This window comes from Rhinolophus sinicus, chromosome 15 (assembly GCF_057876585.1).
Source record: "Rhinolophus sinicus isolate RSI-liver-muscle chromosome 15, RSI-T2T, whole genome shotgun sequence".
Lineage (NCBI taxonomy): Eukaryota > Metazoa > Chordata > Mammalia > Chiroptera > Rhinolophidae > Rhinolophus > Rhinolophus sinicus.
Window position 1 is genome coordinate 131,603,074 of NC_142515.1, and position 16,674 is coordinate 131,619,747.

At 43.2% G+C, this 16,674-nt stretch overlaps 1 protein-coding gene across 5 annotated transcripts in view; it reads right to left on the reverse strand.

Annotated features, from left to right (window-relative positions):
• LOC109454140 (bifunctional heparan sulfate N-deacetylase/N-sulfotransferase 3) overlaps nt 1-16,674 on the reverse strand; it is a 107,375-nt gene that overhangs the window by 52,306 nt on the left and 38,395 nt on the right. For all 5 annotated transcript variants that reach the window (XR_016019098.1, XM_019744527.3, XM_019744526.3 and 2 more), the window contains exons 3-4: nt 12,565-12,652; nt 5,540-5,694 (exon numbers count right to left, since the gene is read on the reverse strand). Coding sequence is in view for 4 of the 5 variants with exons in the window: in XM_019744527.3 (XP_019600086.3) it covers nt 5,540-5,694; nt 12,565-12,652 (243 nt within the window). In the remaining variant the exon portion in view is untranslated. The remainder of the gene's footprint in view (nt 1-5,539; nt 5,695-12,564; nt 12,653-16,674) is intronic.

The window sequence follows — 16,674 nt, forward strand, 5'->3', positions numbered from 1 at the left end:
CCAAAAAACGCATTAGGGCTTATGTTCAGGGGATATCCTCCTGAAAAATCATTTTAGGGCTTATTTTCCGGTGAGGTCTGATTTTCAGGGAAACACAGTACCAGCCAGCATGCCATGCCCCTGATCAGTCAGAGCTGTGCCAGCAGGAGAGCTGGACCCAGATGCTGGAGACCGAGCCAGGCCCCTTGGCAGCGGGGTGCCTGGGAGGTTAGGGACTTCCGGGGGAGGGGCTGGGGTGGCCCCGAGCTGAGCATAGCAGTATGGACACATCTCAGTGTTGGGATAACTGGCACGGCAACACCAGTACGTTTAAGTGGAATATTAGCCCTGAGTCTATATCCCTCAGTCCCTGTGTCACCCTGTCCAAGTTCCTTCTGCTCTTCTTTCTATGAAGTCAAGTACGGATGCACTGCTGGTTGGCATGCTGGGAATAACGGCTGGTGTCTGGCTGCAGCTGTGCCGCTTGGGTCCCTCCCGAAGTGGCTCACCAGCTCAGCCTGGGCTCTCTGCTTGCTGATTTGAACTCTGTCTCTGTTAGGACTACTCGAATTATACTTTGTTTTCAGTGTCGAGAAAATGACCATCTCATGTGCCCTTTTATGAAGTGCATCGCTGAAGCAAAAATGATAGAATTCATTCACCCTCTAAGTGGCACGCAAACTGACTAAAAGATTATCATATGTTCCTCAAGCCAGCAAGTCATTCAATATATTTGAAATTACATTTTGATACTATAATCTTTATTTCCATATTGGAAAAGTGAATATGCTCACTAAACGAAAAAGTTGTATAATTGGCAATAGACATTTCAGCGAATGTAAATTAGCAGGTTCTGCTGAACTTGGAAAAAGCAGGGTGGGGGGTTGGACACTATTTGAAAGAATAATGATAACACAATCAGAAAGTACAATCCTCGGCAAGTTTCAGGTTTGCAGATCAGGTGCACGGTTCCCTGCTGCTAGTTTTCACAGCATTGTTTGCAACAGTGTGAGGTAGCACAGATGCTGGCAGCGAGTTCTGTCATAAAAATCTCTACTGATTATTTTATCATTAACAATTAAACTACCACAATTGGCCAAAATTTAGTTTTTTAATAGAGAGTATATAGGCTGCTGATTTAAAAAAATTTTTTTTGAGGTTTAAAGGCAATATGTTATTTTACTTTTTAAATGGAATTTTGTTCAATTTTTAAAACTGTACAATAGATATTTCAAATTGTGTTGTAGGTCAAAATTAATGTTACAATTGATTGTTGCCTCAGAAATGGTACCTTTCAAAAATATCCCCTGTTGAAGTTCCATTTTAATACCTGAATTAGCCCCTATTAGGTAACTAAAAATATTTTCTAATCCACCTCTAAAGCTGCATTTCTGATGGTTGTATCATCAAGGGCCAGTTTGCTTAAAGGATTTGCTTGCACATCCATAATAAGCAATTAGACGGAGCTTTCAAAGCTAAATGGAAATAGAGTCAGGCTCCTTTGTGGAGCAGAAGAGTCCACATTGTGCCAAAGGATAGCGGATCGGATGAGTTTACTCAACTCTGAAAATAGCACATGTTTGGCTGCAGACAGTGCGGGAGTTTTCCATCTTAGTCTCGGATTCTCCTAGTTGGAAAAGAACTTTAAATGTCCTCTGACTCAGTCACGCATCTGGACACCATCTTCCCCGTGGCCTCTGGTGCTGTTTGAACACTGCACTGCTCACTGGCAGCCCTGCTTCTTTGTGTTCTTTCAGTTCCTTGGCTGGGAACACTCACGTTCATTTGCTAGTTCAGAGCCTGCACGCTGGTGGAGAAGAGTGGGCTGCCTTCCAGTTTAGAGATGCGGAATTAGCATAGACTGACTGTGCTAAGTCATTCCCTTGTTCCATAAGGTGACTTACTGATAGCTGGGGCGGAATTTCCTCCAGGATAGTTTCCATTGAATTACAGTAGCCTGTGTGTCTATAGGTGACAAATGATATCCAGTCACATGGACTGTTCCTTAGATTCCATTGTCTGTCTCCTTTCCCAACACTTTAGGAACTCTGCCCATCCTGGGAACCTTTGGAATCTCAGGGAACAGTGGCGCTCTGAGGTCCCCTCTGGTTCTCAATTCCCTCACAGGAGCAGGGTTACCAGGTAGAAGAGCGTCCAGACCTACACCTGTGTGCGTGGGTTTGGGCGCCTAGTGAGGAGCCACGGGGTGGGGGGAGGGGAGGAGTCACGGCTTGTGCGGTTTTAGAAGACCTGGATTTCTGCTCTTAATTCTACCCCCAGTGAACTTCATCGTCATGAGCATATTGCCGTGTTTCTCTGATTTTCAATTTTCTTCTCTAACGTGTGAGAATAAATGTATCTACAACTCAGGGTTGTTGGAAGAATGAAAGGAAATAATACAGAATATATATACAACACTAAAACCCTTGCTCTTTTCCCATCACATATTTAAATTTAGCAGCAAAGCAGCTTTGTAACCCTAATGCCTTAATGGGAAGTGAAAGAATTAACACATACTTAGAAAATGTATGGGATTCCCATGAACTAAATGTCATCCAATACAAAATAAGCTGTTAAACTTGAGTTTTTTCCTCTCACCTGTCACTCTAAACACCTCAGGAGCCTTGGCAAACAGTGGCAGTTTATGATACTGAATATAATGACAACAGAAACAGCAGCTGCCATATCCTGAGTGTTTGCTGTGTTAATCATTGTTCGCAAATGCTCTGTGCGCTTTCGTTGGCCGTGGCTGCGGAGGGACTGGTCCTGCATTCAGTCTTTTCCCAGTCTGTCCTCTCCTGACCCAAAAGTCAGCCAGTCCTATCATTGATTCGGCATGAGAGATGACATCCGGTCATAGTTCTGAAGACTCTTTCTTTCTCTAATGCCTCAAAGACCACAATTTGGGTGGTCAGCCTGCAGTTAGGAAGGACACTTGTAAGAAATGGCCTCTGCTGGGCACTTGAGTTAGAAAGCTAAGAAGGACCAAATTTCAATTGGGATTATCCTTTCAAGTCATGGTGTGTTTTAGTTGATAATTCTTAAAAAACATGTAAAAACACTCCTGAGCATGCCTGTTCCTACTGTGTGCCTTGCAAGCATTTACATTTGCTTTAAGTGTAAACATAATAGTGGCATGCATCGATTCGTTCATGGACGTCATGGGTGAATACTGTTACTCTAGATAATGTTCTGTTTTCAGGGGAGTAGAGCAGTCAGGGCTGTGTGTTTCCTCTGTCTGTCTTGATAAACTATTGTTTTGAAGGGCACGCAAGCAGCAACAAACACCAAACACAAAACCTCCCTCCTGCCTTCTCAGTTTGTCTTTTCTGGTACCTTCTTCCCTCTCTGTATTTCCTTCTTTCCTAAATCCCTTTCTCTATTTCTGCACAGATTTGAGAAGAAACTGCCCAGTGCTTTCCTTCCCCACATCTTCGCTTGCAGGTTGGCATTGCTAATACCGGCAATCTTAGACTTCCAAGGTGACACTGCATTGAGAGGACTTGTGCTGCTCTCTGTTACACACCGTGGCAATGTTTACCCACTTTTATGTGCTGTTTATTATTCCTGTTTACATTCTGGAGGAGAAATGGTGGCTCTTTGTGTCACAGGAGTTTGCAAATACTGGCAAAACATTTTCACTGTATCAGCATGGAGGGCACTATTCTTGCTTCCTTGTCCAATTATCAACGCACCGCAAAGGTGCACTTGACATTGTCCATCTATCTGGGGAAGCAGACTGAAGTTCAAAGACAAAAAATAAATAAATAAATAAATAAATAAATAAATAAATAAATAAAATATAAGGCTCCTGGTGCCACCCATGAAGTATTTGTTCTTCTGTAGCTTCAAGAAAATACCAGCACATTTATAGATTCTGACTTTTTCTTGTATGCGTTTGAGTAAGGTGTGGTGTGGGTCAGCTCCCCGACCAGCGTGGCTTCAGCAGTTTATGTAGAATCCACTCCTGGGTAAATGGGCACCCATCCTGTCCTAAACCCTGCCGAGCTCTCGCGCGGAGTTACCTGGCCAGGCGGCTGGCCAGCAAAGGGAGATGGCGCCTCACTCTGCTTCCCACAGACTTACAACCACGGTGCCTGTCAGTTTAGAGTGGAAGTCTGGTGAGGGTGAGCGCGCTCAGGAATAGCACGTCCTCAGGGGTAGGAACTGGAGTGTCGGAAAGGAACGCACGTGTGGGGAACCTCAACACTGAGCCACTTATACTTCCAGTCAGGCTTTTCTAGCTATGGGTGAGGACAGCAAATCTCTAGTAAAACACCGTCTGTCTGTCTGTCAGGGGAGCCCTAATATTTTCGAGGTTTTCAAAATCATATCCAAATTAACCTGCGTCATGCATTTTAATTCATTTTGCACACTGGGCTAAGTCTACAGTTAGAAGGATTTGCCTAGAAATATGATCTGATGGTTTTGGATTTATTAACAATATGAATAATCTATGATCATTGTAATGTCAGTTTTGGGGATTGCAAATAAGAAAAAAATGATTGCAAATAAGAAAAAAATGCTAGAATGAAAACATACTACACTTAAATTGCTGTTTAAGTGGCGATTTCTGCTGCCTTGACCATTCACACTGTAAGCGCTTATTGAGTTCCTCCGTGAGCTGGGACTGAGACCCAGTGATGCACAGGACACAGCTCCTGTCCCCAGGCGCTCCCTGTGGGGAGGGAGAACCCCTGCCTGCAGTCCGTGCACGCATGTGCCTGTCAGGATCAGGCACAAAGACACAGATAACACACCGTCTCCCACCAGCACACGCCCCGTCAGCTGGTCACTCACTATATGCCATTTGCATGGTCAGAAGCCCGTTGTCACACATGCTCCACTTATCAGAACCTTTACTGTAAATTTCCCTGTGCCGAGTCCGAATCAGAAACCCTTCAGCAGAAAGCCTAGTATCCGTCCTGTCAAGCGAATGTTCCATCCCTGTAACATGTCTGCAGTGTCTTTGAGATGTTGTTCTTCCATTCCCATTGCCCCTGCTTGACCCCGTTACCTCACAGCACACTGTGGCCTGCCACCTGCTCCTGTCCCACAGCCTTGGTTCACTGCAGCTCTTCTGACACCTACAGCTTGCTCTTATTTCAGAGTCCCTACAATCCTATTTCCACAAGGACCTTTTCTGGCCGTTCCCAAGGACACTCACTTCTCTGGCACTTTGTGTCTGTACGGTTTGGCATTAGGTTTGTTGAGGAACTCTTTACGTGTGTATTTGGCCTCGGGAAGCAGGAAGCTCGTTGGGGACAGGGGCCACCTTTACGAGCTCTGACCATAATGGCGTGGAACTCAGTCTTGTGAGTGTCTCACGCGGGTCCTGTGAAATCTGACCCCTCCAGCATGAAGCGTGGGGATGAGCCCCCAGTACCAACCCAGGCGTCGCCATCTAGAAGGCTGCAACGGCAGGTCGCTCTAATGATCACACAGAAAAGCCACGTAAAACAGCTGGTGCCTAAGGCCTCCGGGAGGCTCTCACCGTGAAATGTGCATTTCCGTGTCAGTGGGCGCATGTTCAGAGCGACGTGCAAAGTGAGGCACTTACTACGGCAAACTTTTTGTTGAGAGCCATCTGCTCCATCAGCGCCGACTCGTTGTGGAAGAGGTGGGGCTGCATGTGGCTCCACATGTGCGGGAACCACCAGAACTGGGCGGCCGAGCGCAGCAGGAGGTCGTCGCCCGCGTCCTCCTCCTCCGTGCCTGCGGGAGACCATTCAGTTAGTTCCAGTTATGCCGACTCTGTCTGTCTGTCTGTCCCCCACCTCTCATCCATCTACCTATCAGTCATGTGCTCCTATGTATGTATTCAGAAGACACAGTTTATAGAATCTTAGGTGCATATGAGACTTTGCACATGAAATGTACCAAAGAAAAACCTGTTCCTCGGGGAACAAACAGAGACCGTGACAAGTCTTTTAAACGTTTTAAAACGTGAGGCATGGATTAAAATCACTGCATGAGGGAAATACAGAGCCATTCCCAAGGACAGTAGAACTCCTGATTTTCAGCATCCTTGTGTAACGCGTCGTTTGGACAGAGTGGGGGGGTGACAAGGAAATATGACCGAGGGACAGGAGTCAGGCGGTGTGTGGTGGAGCCCCAGCAGGACATCATGTCACACGCCGTGTGGCACAACAGTCGCAACAAAGGAAGTCTGTAATGTATTCGGGCTACTCCTTAGGTCTGAGAAAAACCTACTTAGTAACAGTGACAATTAAGGCATAAAAAGGAGAAAACAGGAAATGTAGGAATTGCTAGTGGGAAAATGCGAGAGACCAGAAGGAAAGAAAGGAGGACGGACGGACGTGAGGAAAGAGCTGAGGCGTGTGAAGCCGCAGAGCAGAAGCCCGGCCGCAGCGGGTGGCATTGCTGTCCCCATGTCGCTCGTCGTCCCTTGTCCCTTTCAAGTTCTCGGACGCAGACTCTCTGTCCGGAAACTGATTTCCCCAAGTGTGGGACCTGCTGGGCTGCCCTGATCACACTCGGGCTCGTTTTATTTCCCGCCCTTCGCCGACCTGCAGCTTAGTTGAGTGGGAAAGTCCGCAGTGCTCTGAACTTACTCGAGGGGATAGGAGTCTGGGTTCGAAGCCCCCCAGGCACAGTGTCTTCACTGAAGCAGGACCTGAGAGCAGCATAAATGCCTCGGCACTGGCCCGGCGTGTCATAGGCGATAATAACAGAGCCACGCTGAAATTTCAACCGCAGCACTGAATCCAACAGGCTCCGGGAACAGAAGTTTCTTCAAACGCTGTCCCCTCTGTGTGGGGAAAATGCCCTCCCACGTCTGCAATAGCAGTTGTGATGTGACAGGTTTTATGATAAGGGCCCTACAGGCAAAGGTGGGAGATGGGCCGCTGCCCGGATCCAGTGTTGTTACCACCCATCTCCCTTTGATTTCCCGAGAGAAGGAAGGAGAGCCCACGGGCAGGAAGAGAACCAAGCCTGTGATTTATCTTTGGGCAGCGAAGGAGGCTTACTCCAGAGATGAAGGTGTGGAGTGCAGCTTACGCAGGCGCGGTGATGGAGAATGGGTGGAAAACGTCGTCCTTCAAGAGGCAGCCTTCGCTTTCCCTCTCCTAAGCTTGACTATGCTCAGTTGGAGGCACCTGTTTCTTTCTTTACAAAGGGCGTCTTTCAGTCCAACCTGTTACGTTTCCTGTATGTTTTCTTCACCATCACACCCTTGTGTTGCTGTCGTACAGGTGAAGCAGTGTAGCCCATGGAGTCAGAGGTTTTGGTTTACGTGTCGGTGCCCACACATTTGAGTTGAGTGATTATGGGCAGGTCACAAAACCCCTTTCATGTTGCTGCTCCTGTCAGCAAAAATATGGACACCGGTCCTACGGTCTTCTTTAGGGGAGGGGTGTCTGCATCTTCCTGACACATACTGGGGAATCTTAATGCCTGTTGCCTTTCCTCCTGTTTCCTACTCCTGTTCTCCTGCATTTCTTACATGTCTGCTTGAGGTTTTTTTTTTCCTTCACTAAAACACTGCATGGTGAGTGTTACGCGGCAGAGGGGACATTGTATTTAAAAAGTGCCCAAGCTATTATATAACTGATTGGCCTGACTAATGGGTCACCAACGTCCCGCGTTCTTGTAGAATCTTACAGCTCAGCGAGGCCTTCAAGAGAGGAATGCAGAGGGAGAGGACGATGGAGTCAGGGCTTCAGACTCCGAATGACCCCAATCACGGCAGGGACTTGGGTCCAGCTACCTTTTAGGTGGGAACTCAAGTGGCTCTGGTGATATTATACTTCAATACATGTTTTTTGTCTGACTGGTGACACCTAAGTGCTTTCTTTAATTCATTTTTTGACATAAGGATGATGTCATTTGGTTTTCCTTCAATTAAGCATCTTTACAAACAAACATCTTTATGCGAGATACTCTCCTCCTGCTTAATAGCGTTCTGCGTGTGCTCAGGACCCCACGTGCTAAGTTACGGTCGGCTCCTTGGTGCAGTTCCCCTTTCCCTGACCGAGAACAGGCCCAAGTGTCCTGGGGCTTCCCAGAAATCACCACTTCGTTCCTGACTGCTGCCTCCCCTGGGGAAAGTGAGCTGAGATTCCCTAGTTTATGGACAGTCACCCCTCCTACTGTTTGTCATTTCTAGGCCCCAAGTCCTCGTAGCTTTCTTCTCATCTCTGCATCCATTTTCCTACTTGGCCTTTACCCAGAGTTTGTTTATCAGGAGTGCACAACAGATCGCAGAGTTCTTTGTTGTCCTTTCCTGAATATCATGGTGAAATCTGCTATGAAAATATTCATACATCTGACTCATGCAGGAATTAGACTAACGTCTTCCCTCTGACAGATTTATGTAAATCCATAGCAGGCATGATCGTGTGCCTTCGTTTTTCCTTCATAACTCTTACTGGGTTTCCCGTAGTCCTACTTTGGGGACGTTTTACATCAGAATGAATTATACTGAGAAAACGTGTCTGTTGCTTATTACTTTAAACGTTATGCTAGAAGGCAGACGAAACACAGCTGCCTATGGCTGGATTGTCCTGGCCTCTTGCCACACCGTTCTCTTCCCACTCTGTCCACCTTTGTGAGACCCGGAGGAAGAGAGAAGTCCACTTTTACGTATCTTTTCTTAAGTTGTTGTAACACTGTGCTGACATATCACAACATTTATGCCAATTATTATTTATTTAATTAGGTTTCTATTTGAATTGTATCTTTGGTATTTTATCTGCAGTATTTCCTACTCTGATATTATATGAAAAATGATCATTAATTGAGATTTTATCCTTTTGTCAAGCATTGCATTAAGTGTTTTACAAGCATCATCTCATTTAATTCTCTCTATGAACCTATAAGGTAAGGGCCACCACTAACTCCATTTCATAGACCAGGAAATTGATCTTTGGAGAGGAGTAATTTGTCCCGAGTCACTGAAAATGCAGAATCTGAATTTAGAATGCAAATTCTTACCCAGATGAAGCAACTCCACATTCCTTAACTATCATTCACTGTCCAAATGTGGAGTTTAGGAATCAGATCAGCATGGACAAATTCAATATAACGTTGTTCTTCACATTGTTAATTAATTCTACAGTACAATTAGAATTTACAAATACTGTTGGTTCTCAGTGACTTGGGGCAATATACAAGCGTAAAGCACCTATAGATAAGGGGAAGGAACATTTTGCCATTCAGCTTCTCTAATCAAAGACTGCTGATTATACCATAAATATCCATTTTTTTTCTACTGCGTAACACTTGGGCTCCGATGGACCTAGAGTTAAGACTATTTTTGTTTTACATGTAACTAGCTCTATGGCCCCGGACCCCTCTAAGTTCCTGTGCTCTTATCTAGAAATCAAGGTAACATGCTCTTTAACCCCTAGGATCAATGAAAACTCTGTGAAAAGTGCTTAGCTAAGTACCTGGCACATGGAGTTGCTTACTAGGATTTTCATTTCCTTCATCTCTGAATTGCTCACAAAATGCACAAACCCTTCAAAAATTAAAATAAGTCAAACAAGATGACACACTCTCCTGAAAGGAATTCTTGCTATTGTAGCAGTGCTGTTTTCCTCCTTCCCTTCAAGACTGAATAAGATAGAATTTGTAATAGAAAAAGGAATTACTCATTAAGAAGGAAGACACTATAATTCAACTAAGCTTCACAGTAGCAAATTTTTGAGAGATTCGGAGTATTAAACCTCGTCTGTTCCCACTGCAGAATGAGTTGAGTAGTGCTAGACAACGCCAGCTACAGTTTTGGGGAAGCTCATAGCACGTGCAGATGACAAGCCCCTTTAAGCCTTGATCTTAGCTACTGACCCTGTTCTCCTTTCCTAGTTGAGAGCAGGACAGTCTTACTGTGAGCTGTGGGAAGTGCCCAAGGCAACAGGACAAATCTTTCCGGAACAAAAAGGAAGGAGAGCAGCTGGCTGGAGTCACTCGCCAGCATTTGCTTGGTATAGGGAATTGCCAGGAGTGTTTGCTCGCATTTCTCCTTGTTTGGGAAAGAAACTATATACCTATTTTTAATATTTAGGGTGATTTCCTTTCACAGTAACACAATGGCCAACTTTTATTCTCTGGCCTTGTTCCATATGAATAGTGAAAAAACAGGTGATTTTCTTTCTGCTCAATCATTGGTTGTTAATTCATTGTTTAAATAGGCACCGTGCTAGTTGCTGGGGTTCAGCCTTCATGGAATGTTCATTTTAGTGAAGGAGGAGAGACAGCAGATAAATAATTTAAAAACAAAGTGCATTAAACACCCACTCATTAGAAAACTCGTAGCAATCTAGGAACAGAAGGAAACTTCCTTAGGCTAACAGAGTATCTGTAGAAGAGTCTATTAAAAGAATTCCCCTCGAGAACAGAGACGGGAACAAATCTATGGAAAGATTTATCCCTGAGGTCAGGAGCAAGACGTGAGTGTCACCGTCACCACGTTTATGTGATACTGTACTGGAGACCCAAGCTGGTGTGACAGGCAAGGAAAAGAAGCACATCCATTAGGCTCATAAAGGAAGATATATTTTCACTGTTCAAAAATTACATTATTATATAGGTAGAATATTCAAAAAATCTACAGGTAAACTATAGAAGTAATAAGTCAATGTAGCAAGGTTGCTGGGTGCAAGACAAGATCAATACACAAAATCAAATACATTTTTATAGACCATCAACAAAGAAATGAAAAATAAAATAAAAACAAGATGCCATTTACTATTGCAATGACAAGAACAGCAACAAAAAAACCCACCAAGGAATAAAGTTAAATAAAGTCTTATCAAGTATAATTACAGACTTAAATATGCTAAGGGATTGGAAGACTCGATATTTATGATGACAATTCTCCCCAAATAAATTTATAAATTTAATTCAATCTTAATAAAAATTTTAGGCAGTTTCTTTGTAGCTATCGGTAAGCAGATTCCAAAATTTATATGAAAATGCAAAGGGACAAGAATTGCCAAGACAATCTTGAACAAGATGAACAAACCTGGAGGACTTACACTAGCAGATATTACTATTAATCATAAAGTTACAGCACATAAGACAGTGTGATGGAGACAAATAGATCAAATGAACAGATTGCATGAACAGGAGATTACAGAAAGAGTCTCTCTCTATATATAGTCGTCTAATTTATGACAACGATGACACTGCCATGCCATGGGCAAAGGATGATTCTTTTCAATACCTGGAGCTACTCAGATATCTTTATGGATAAAAAGAAGGTATCTTGATGCCTACCTCACACATACACAAGTCAATTACAGTTGTGTCACAGATTTATAAATTTTAGAAATGCAGGAACATGTTTTCATGATCTCGTGGTATGCAAAGATGTCTTTAAAAAGACACAAAAAGTTGACCAAAAGGAAAATAAAGATAAATTTGACTACATTAAAATTTAGTATATTATGTTCACCAAAAAATACTATTAAGAGGGTGAAAAGTCAGCCTACACAATAGGACAAAGTATTTACAACACATATGTATAACTGACAAAGGAGTCATTGAGAATATGTAAAGAATTTCTACAAATCACTAGTAAAAGCAGACAACCCAACAGAAACAAAGCAAAACAAAACAATTATTTCACAAAGCAGGGCATGCAACAGGCTCATAGACAGTGAGGGAGGCTCAATTTCACAGCACGTCAGAGAGATGCCCCTTAAAATCATAATATGATAGTTCCCCACGCCCACCAGAAGGGCTGAAACAAGAAGCCAACCATTATCAAGTACTGGTGAGCATGCACAGCAACGGGAAACCTCATACGCTGTTGGGAATGTAAACTGGTACAATCACTTTAAAAAACTATTTGGCATTTTCTACTTACGCTGATCATAAGTACGCTATATAACAAGCAATTCTACTCCTGGCTGATAACCAACAGACAAGAAGACTTAACGTCCTCTGAAGGACGGGAACAAGAATGTCCTTAACGTGACTATTCAAAAAAAGCCAAAGACTGAAAACATCCCAACCATCCACACTAGAAAGAAATGAAATAAAGAAAGTTGGTATATTCAAACAATGGAATACATAAAGCAATGAAAATGAAGGAATTACCACTATCCACAATAACATCTGTGAAACCAAAGTAGTGTTGAACAAAACAAGCTGGATAGAGCAAAGTCCGTACTGTATGGTTCGTTTTACATACATCTCAAAGCCCGGCAAACAGATGAATGATGGCAGAAGTCAGGGCAGTGGTTTCCTCTGAGGGAAGCCAGTGACGGTAAGGGCACACGGGGTGGGACCCGGGGAGCGTCCCCTGCGTGCTGGGTCCACATAGTGTACACTTTGTGAAATTTCACTGAGCACTATGTTTATTACTTATGCACTTTCCTAAATGTAAACTGTAGTTCAAGAGAAAAAGGAAGTCATTAGATAATACCATGGTAAATAAACTTGGAACCATCAGTATTTTGTAGGTTAAAAATAATATGCTAAATGGAACTGGAAAGGAGGAAAATAAAGGGAGAGGTAGAGGGGATGTAGGAAGGTGTGAACGGGGAAGGTGTGCAGTTCTAAAGGGAGTGGCCAGAGAGGCCTTATGGGAACAGGTAATCCCCTCTTTCTTACCTGTATGGTAAAATTTCCCTGAAAATCCCAGGTTGAACGTAAAATTTGTGATTTGTGCACGCAAAAGATTCTGAGTCTCCAGCAGGGCCTGAAATACATAATTTGAGAAGTGTTTCAGGTACAGAATGGCATTGAGAAGCTTTAACAGATACAGTATCTTCCTTTTTCATTCAAAGGATAAACCTACTCTTTTATACATCAGAGAATTCAGTGATAAAAAGTGGTTTCTTTACCACTTTGAAAGTAGAGAAATGCTTTTGAGATTACATAAAACACATGCAGATATTTACCCTTTAGCTTGTAATAAATCAGCAAAAAGTGTCAGCTAGAACAAGGAATGAAATGAAAAGTTTATTTTGCACATATCAAAGGAGCTAGTGTCTTGTACATGAGGTATCTCTCTCTTCTGTGACCCCCAGGCCAGAGATCATCCACTGTCTAAGAAGGAGACTCTCTTTAAGTGAAACTATGCAATACACTGAGAGAAACAGGTTATTTCTCAGATATGTCTTTGGTCTTCATAATTCAATACTTTTAGATTTTTAAGTCTTGTCATTTCATTATAAAGCAGATAAACTAACACAAAACCAGACACATAAAGTTATTCTTAATCAGTTTTAGTTTTTATAGCCTACAAAGTATTTAAGATTCTGTGAATATTAAATAGAATTCAATGAAATTCTTTTCCTTCTTTTTTCCTCATCCTTATTTGAATCCCTATTCTTATATTCCTTCTCTCTCTGGTACACACACACACACACTCACACACACACACACACATGCACACACCATGGTAGCTGGGTGCCCACCTCACCTAGGCAGGAACACTAAAAGGTAGACGTGCAAAGGCTCTGAGTCAATACTTCTCTTACACATAAGGAAGCTGAGGAGAACTGTCCCTTTTCACAGATAAAATCAGTGGAAGGCCCTAGATAAAGGATATACATTACCTGATTCCAGATTAGGTACCCTTTTTGCTCTACCCCACCAAACCCTCCCCCGCTTTCCATAGTGTCTCTGGGCCCACATGGAAGTCTTGTTTTCTTAACAGCATAGCTGAGCCCTGGAAACCTTGCCCCGCCGTGTCCTACGTCTCAGCCTTTTGGGGGTAAAGAGACACACAGGTTTTCATTCAGAGACCATCCCAAGATGGCATGCCTTATCTGTCAAGGCAAGTCATTCTCTCTGTGGTACAAAAGCTGAGGTAGAGGACATCTGAGTCTCAAATTTAAATTCATGTAACCAACGGTCAGTTTTTGAAATTTCAGTATCTACGTCTTACGTCTAAATCACTTCTCCGTTGACACAAACAACCTGTTCTGTGTGCACAACTGAATGACGTAATAACACATGGGGTCTGAGGACACTCAAAGATGGAAGACAGGCCTGAGCTCACCATAGAAGCAACAGGGGGAGCGGATGGCCGTGCCACTGGAGACAGTTAGGCTCTGTCCTCACAGTGACTGGGCACGGCTGGGCAGGGGAAGGGCGTCTGGCCAGCGGGGCAGTGGGAAGGCGAGGGGCGGGGCTCGGAGGGGGCACACGGGCCCCTGGTGTGTGGGGGGCAGATGCTGCCTGCCTGTGAGGGGGACCTTTCAGCTTCTGTCCTTACGGATGCCGTCGTAGGGGAGCGATGAGCTTGGGGACTTACAGTGCAGTCATTACGAGGGCAGGCGTGGGGGACGGCCCTCTTCAACTTAGGGCCATGACTGAACTTCCCAAACCTCAGACTCCTTGTCTGGAAAGCAGGGTTAACAGTCATTTCCTGACAGTGCTTTTCCGAGGAGTTAATGCATTTATGCTTCGGGCGTGGTGACTGGCACACAGTGTGCCCAGGGCTTGCGAGGAGTCAGGCCTGTGGTGCTGCCGCAGCTACTGGCACCTCTGCTGATACGGTGCTTGTCATCATTACTGACAGACAATTCACATCCCCGCTGAGCCTCCTCCCTCACTTGTCAGAGTGGAAACAGTTACCTAACTCAGAACCGCGACGAGGATGGTCAGAGAGATGATGTACGCAGGGTGCTTGGTGAGCTTGCACAAGGGGCGTGAATGCTAGGTGTCATCAGCAGCAGCACGTACATCCCATTTGCTTCTTTGGTTTTTTCTCTCCCTTTTATTTATATTTCTCTCCTCCCCTTCCTCTTTCTCCTTTCTCCTCCCCAGTTGAGCATGCCAGCTGGCTCTGCCTGTCTCGCTTTCCTTAGTTCTTATCCTTCTTTATCCGTTTTACTCACTGCATTTCATTCTCTTGGTTTTGCTCCTTCACTGGTTAAAGTATGGATTCAAATCCATTTTAACATTATTTCTTGTGTGTTCAATGCTTTAATCTTAAATTGGGTAGGTTGGATTTTTCTTTTTCTTTTTGTCTCTTTGAAAATAGAATCCCCAAACTAAATTTGCACTTTGCTTTGTCACTCTCGATTGCTCTTTACAATTTACATCTACGATGTGTGCCAGGGTAAAAACCAAACAAACTTGTTCTGTTGCTAGGCCTTTGAAACTAAATACTGTAACTGTGAACTAACCTCTCGATCAAGTCAAATATATTGATTCACATATGAGTTAGTCCTGATTTTGCACGTATGAGTTGACCTTTTACACATTTCTTTGATAGTCTAGAAACAAACGCTAGGCACAGAACGCTGTACTGAAACACATGGCAGATGCTAATATTACGCCCCTGTGTGGTGAAGAGGGAAAGGTACTTCTGGATGTTGTTTTACATACTTAAGATAAGCAGTAATATTCTCATCCTTCATGTTGTTGTGATGAGCCAGAGTCTGGGGGTATCTGTGAGAACAGTGTTATATATCCATCCATCATTTCCATCTTTCCAAAGGACACCTCTGCTCAGGAAGCCCGATCACCCAGCAATATTCCATGATTCTGTTTTAAACTGAAATAGTCTATCACATATTACTATTGACAAAAGCCCCTAAAAGTGGTACGAAAGACTTTGCTTTATTCTCTGTGCAGCATGTCTAAAAGGCTGTGGTAATATCTAAAATCTAATCATACATGTAATAGGCTAATTCAGTGCCCTAATACCAAAGTCAGAAGCCACGTGTGTTCTGGGCCAGCAAACCATGTGTGACGTGCCCAGTGTCCCGCCTGGAGGAGGAAGGACTCAGCCAGCCACAGAGGCACAGATCGGGGTCCCCTCCACGCCAAGGGCCCTAAGGACACAGATGCCCTCTGTCAGAATGGCCAGGCTGCTGAAAAATGGCACTTTTGTTTTCTATCTTTATTAAATGTATTGGGCGACATTGGTTGGTAAAATAATATAGGTTTCAAGTGTACAAACTATAGCATATCATTTGATTATTGCATTGGGTGTTCACCACTCTGGTACTTTTAAGTGTTCCAAAACATTGTATATATTTAGCAGAGTAATTTACAGTTCCATGCATCAGTGATTATTTTTAAAATAACACGTTTTCTCATTAAACAAAATTTGAAATCACTAAAAATCCATCTCTCAGGATAAGTTAATATTATGATGGAATTCCTTTCCATTTGTCTCAATAACTACATATTTGTACGTGTATGTATATGCAGGTATGTAGACATGCAGGTAAGTGAAATTCAAGCCATAAAGCAAAAATTAGAACCATACCAATTATGACTAAAAATACAGAATTTTGAATTATGCCTTTTTCATTTATATATCATGAGCTTTCTCCTGTCCTATTAATCTTTCAAAACCGTTTTTTAAATGGATGCAGAATATTGCATCAAATGGGTATATTGTAATTTATTTAACCATTCCACCCTGCTGTTGTACATTTAGATTGCTTACATTTTGGGGGCAAACATATACACCGCTGTGTGTGTCAATCCATATTTATATAGCAATAAAGTAGCCATTTCTGCAGGAGAAAATAATTCTGCTTATTCTTCAGTAAACAAAACAGTTTTGCAGCAAATTTCAAAATGATTATGAGAGTATTCAAAGGGAACATGATATTAAATTTAAATTATAAGAGAATTGCATTATGAACATAAGTTAACATGAAAATTTGACTATTTCCTAAATTATTATTTTTTTCAAATCTGAATCTTTATGCTACCCTATGCCTTTGGTGTTTGAGGCTTCATTCTTCAAAG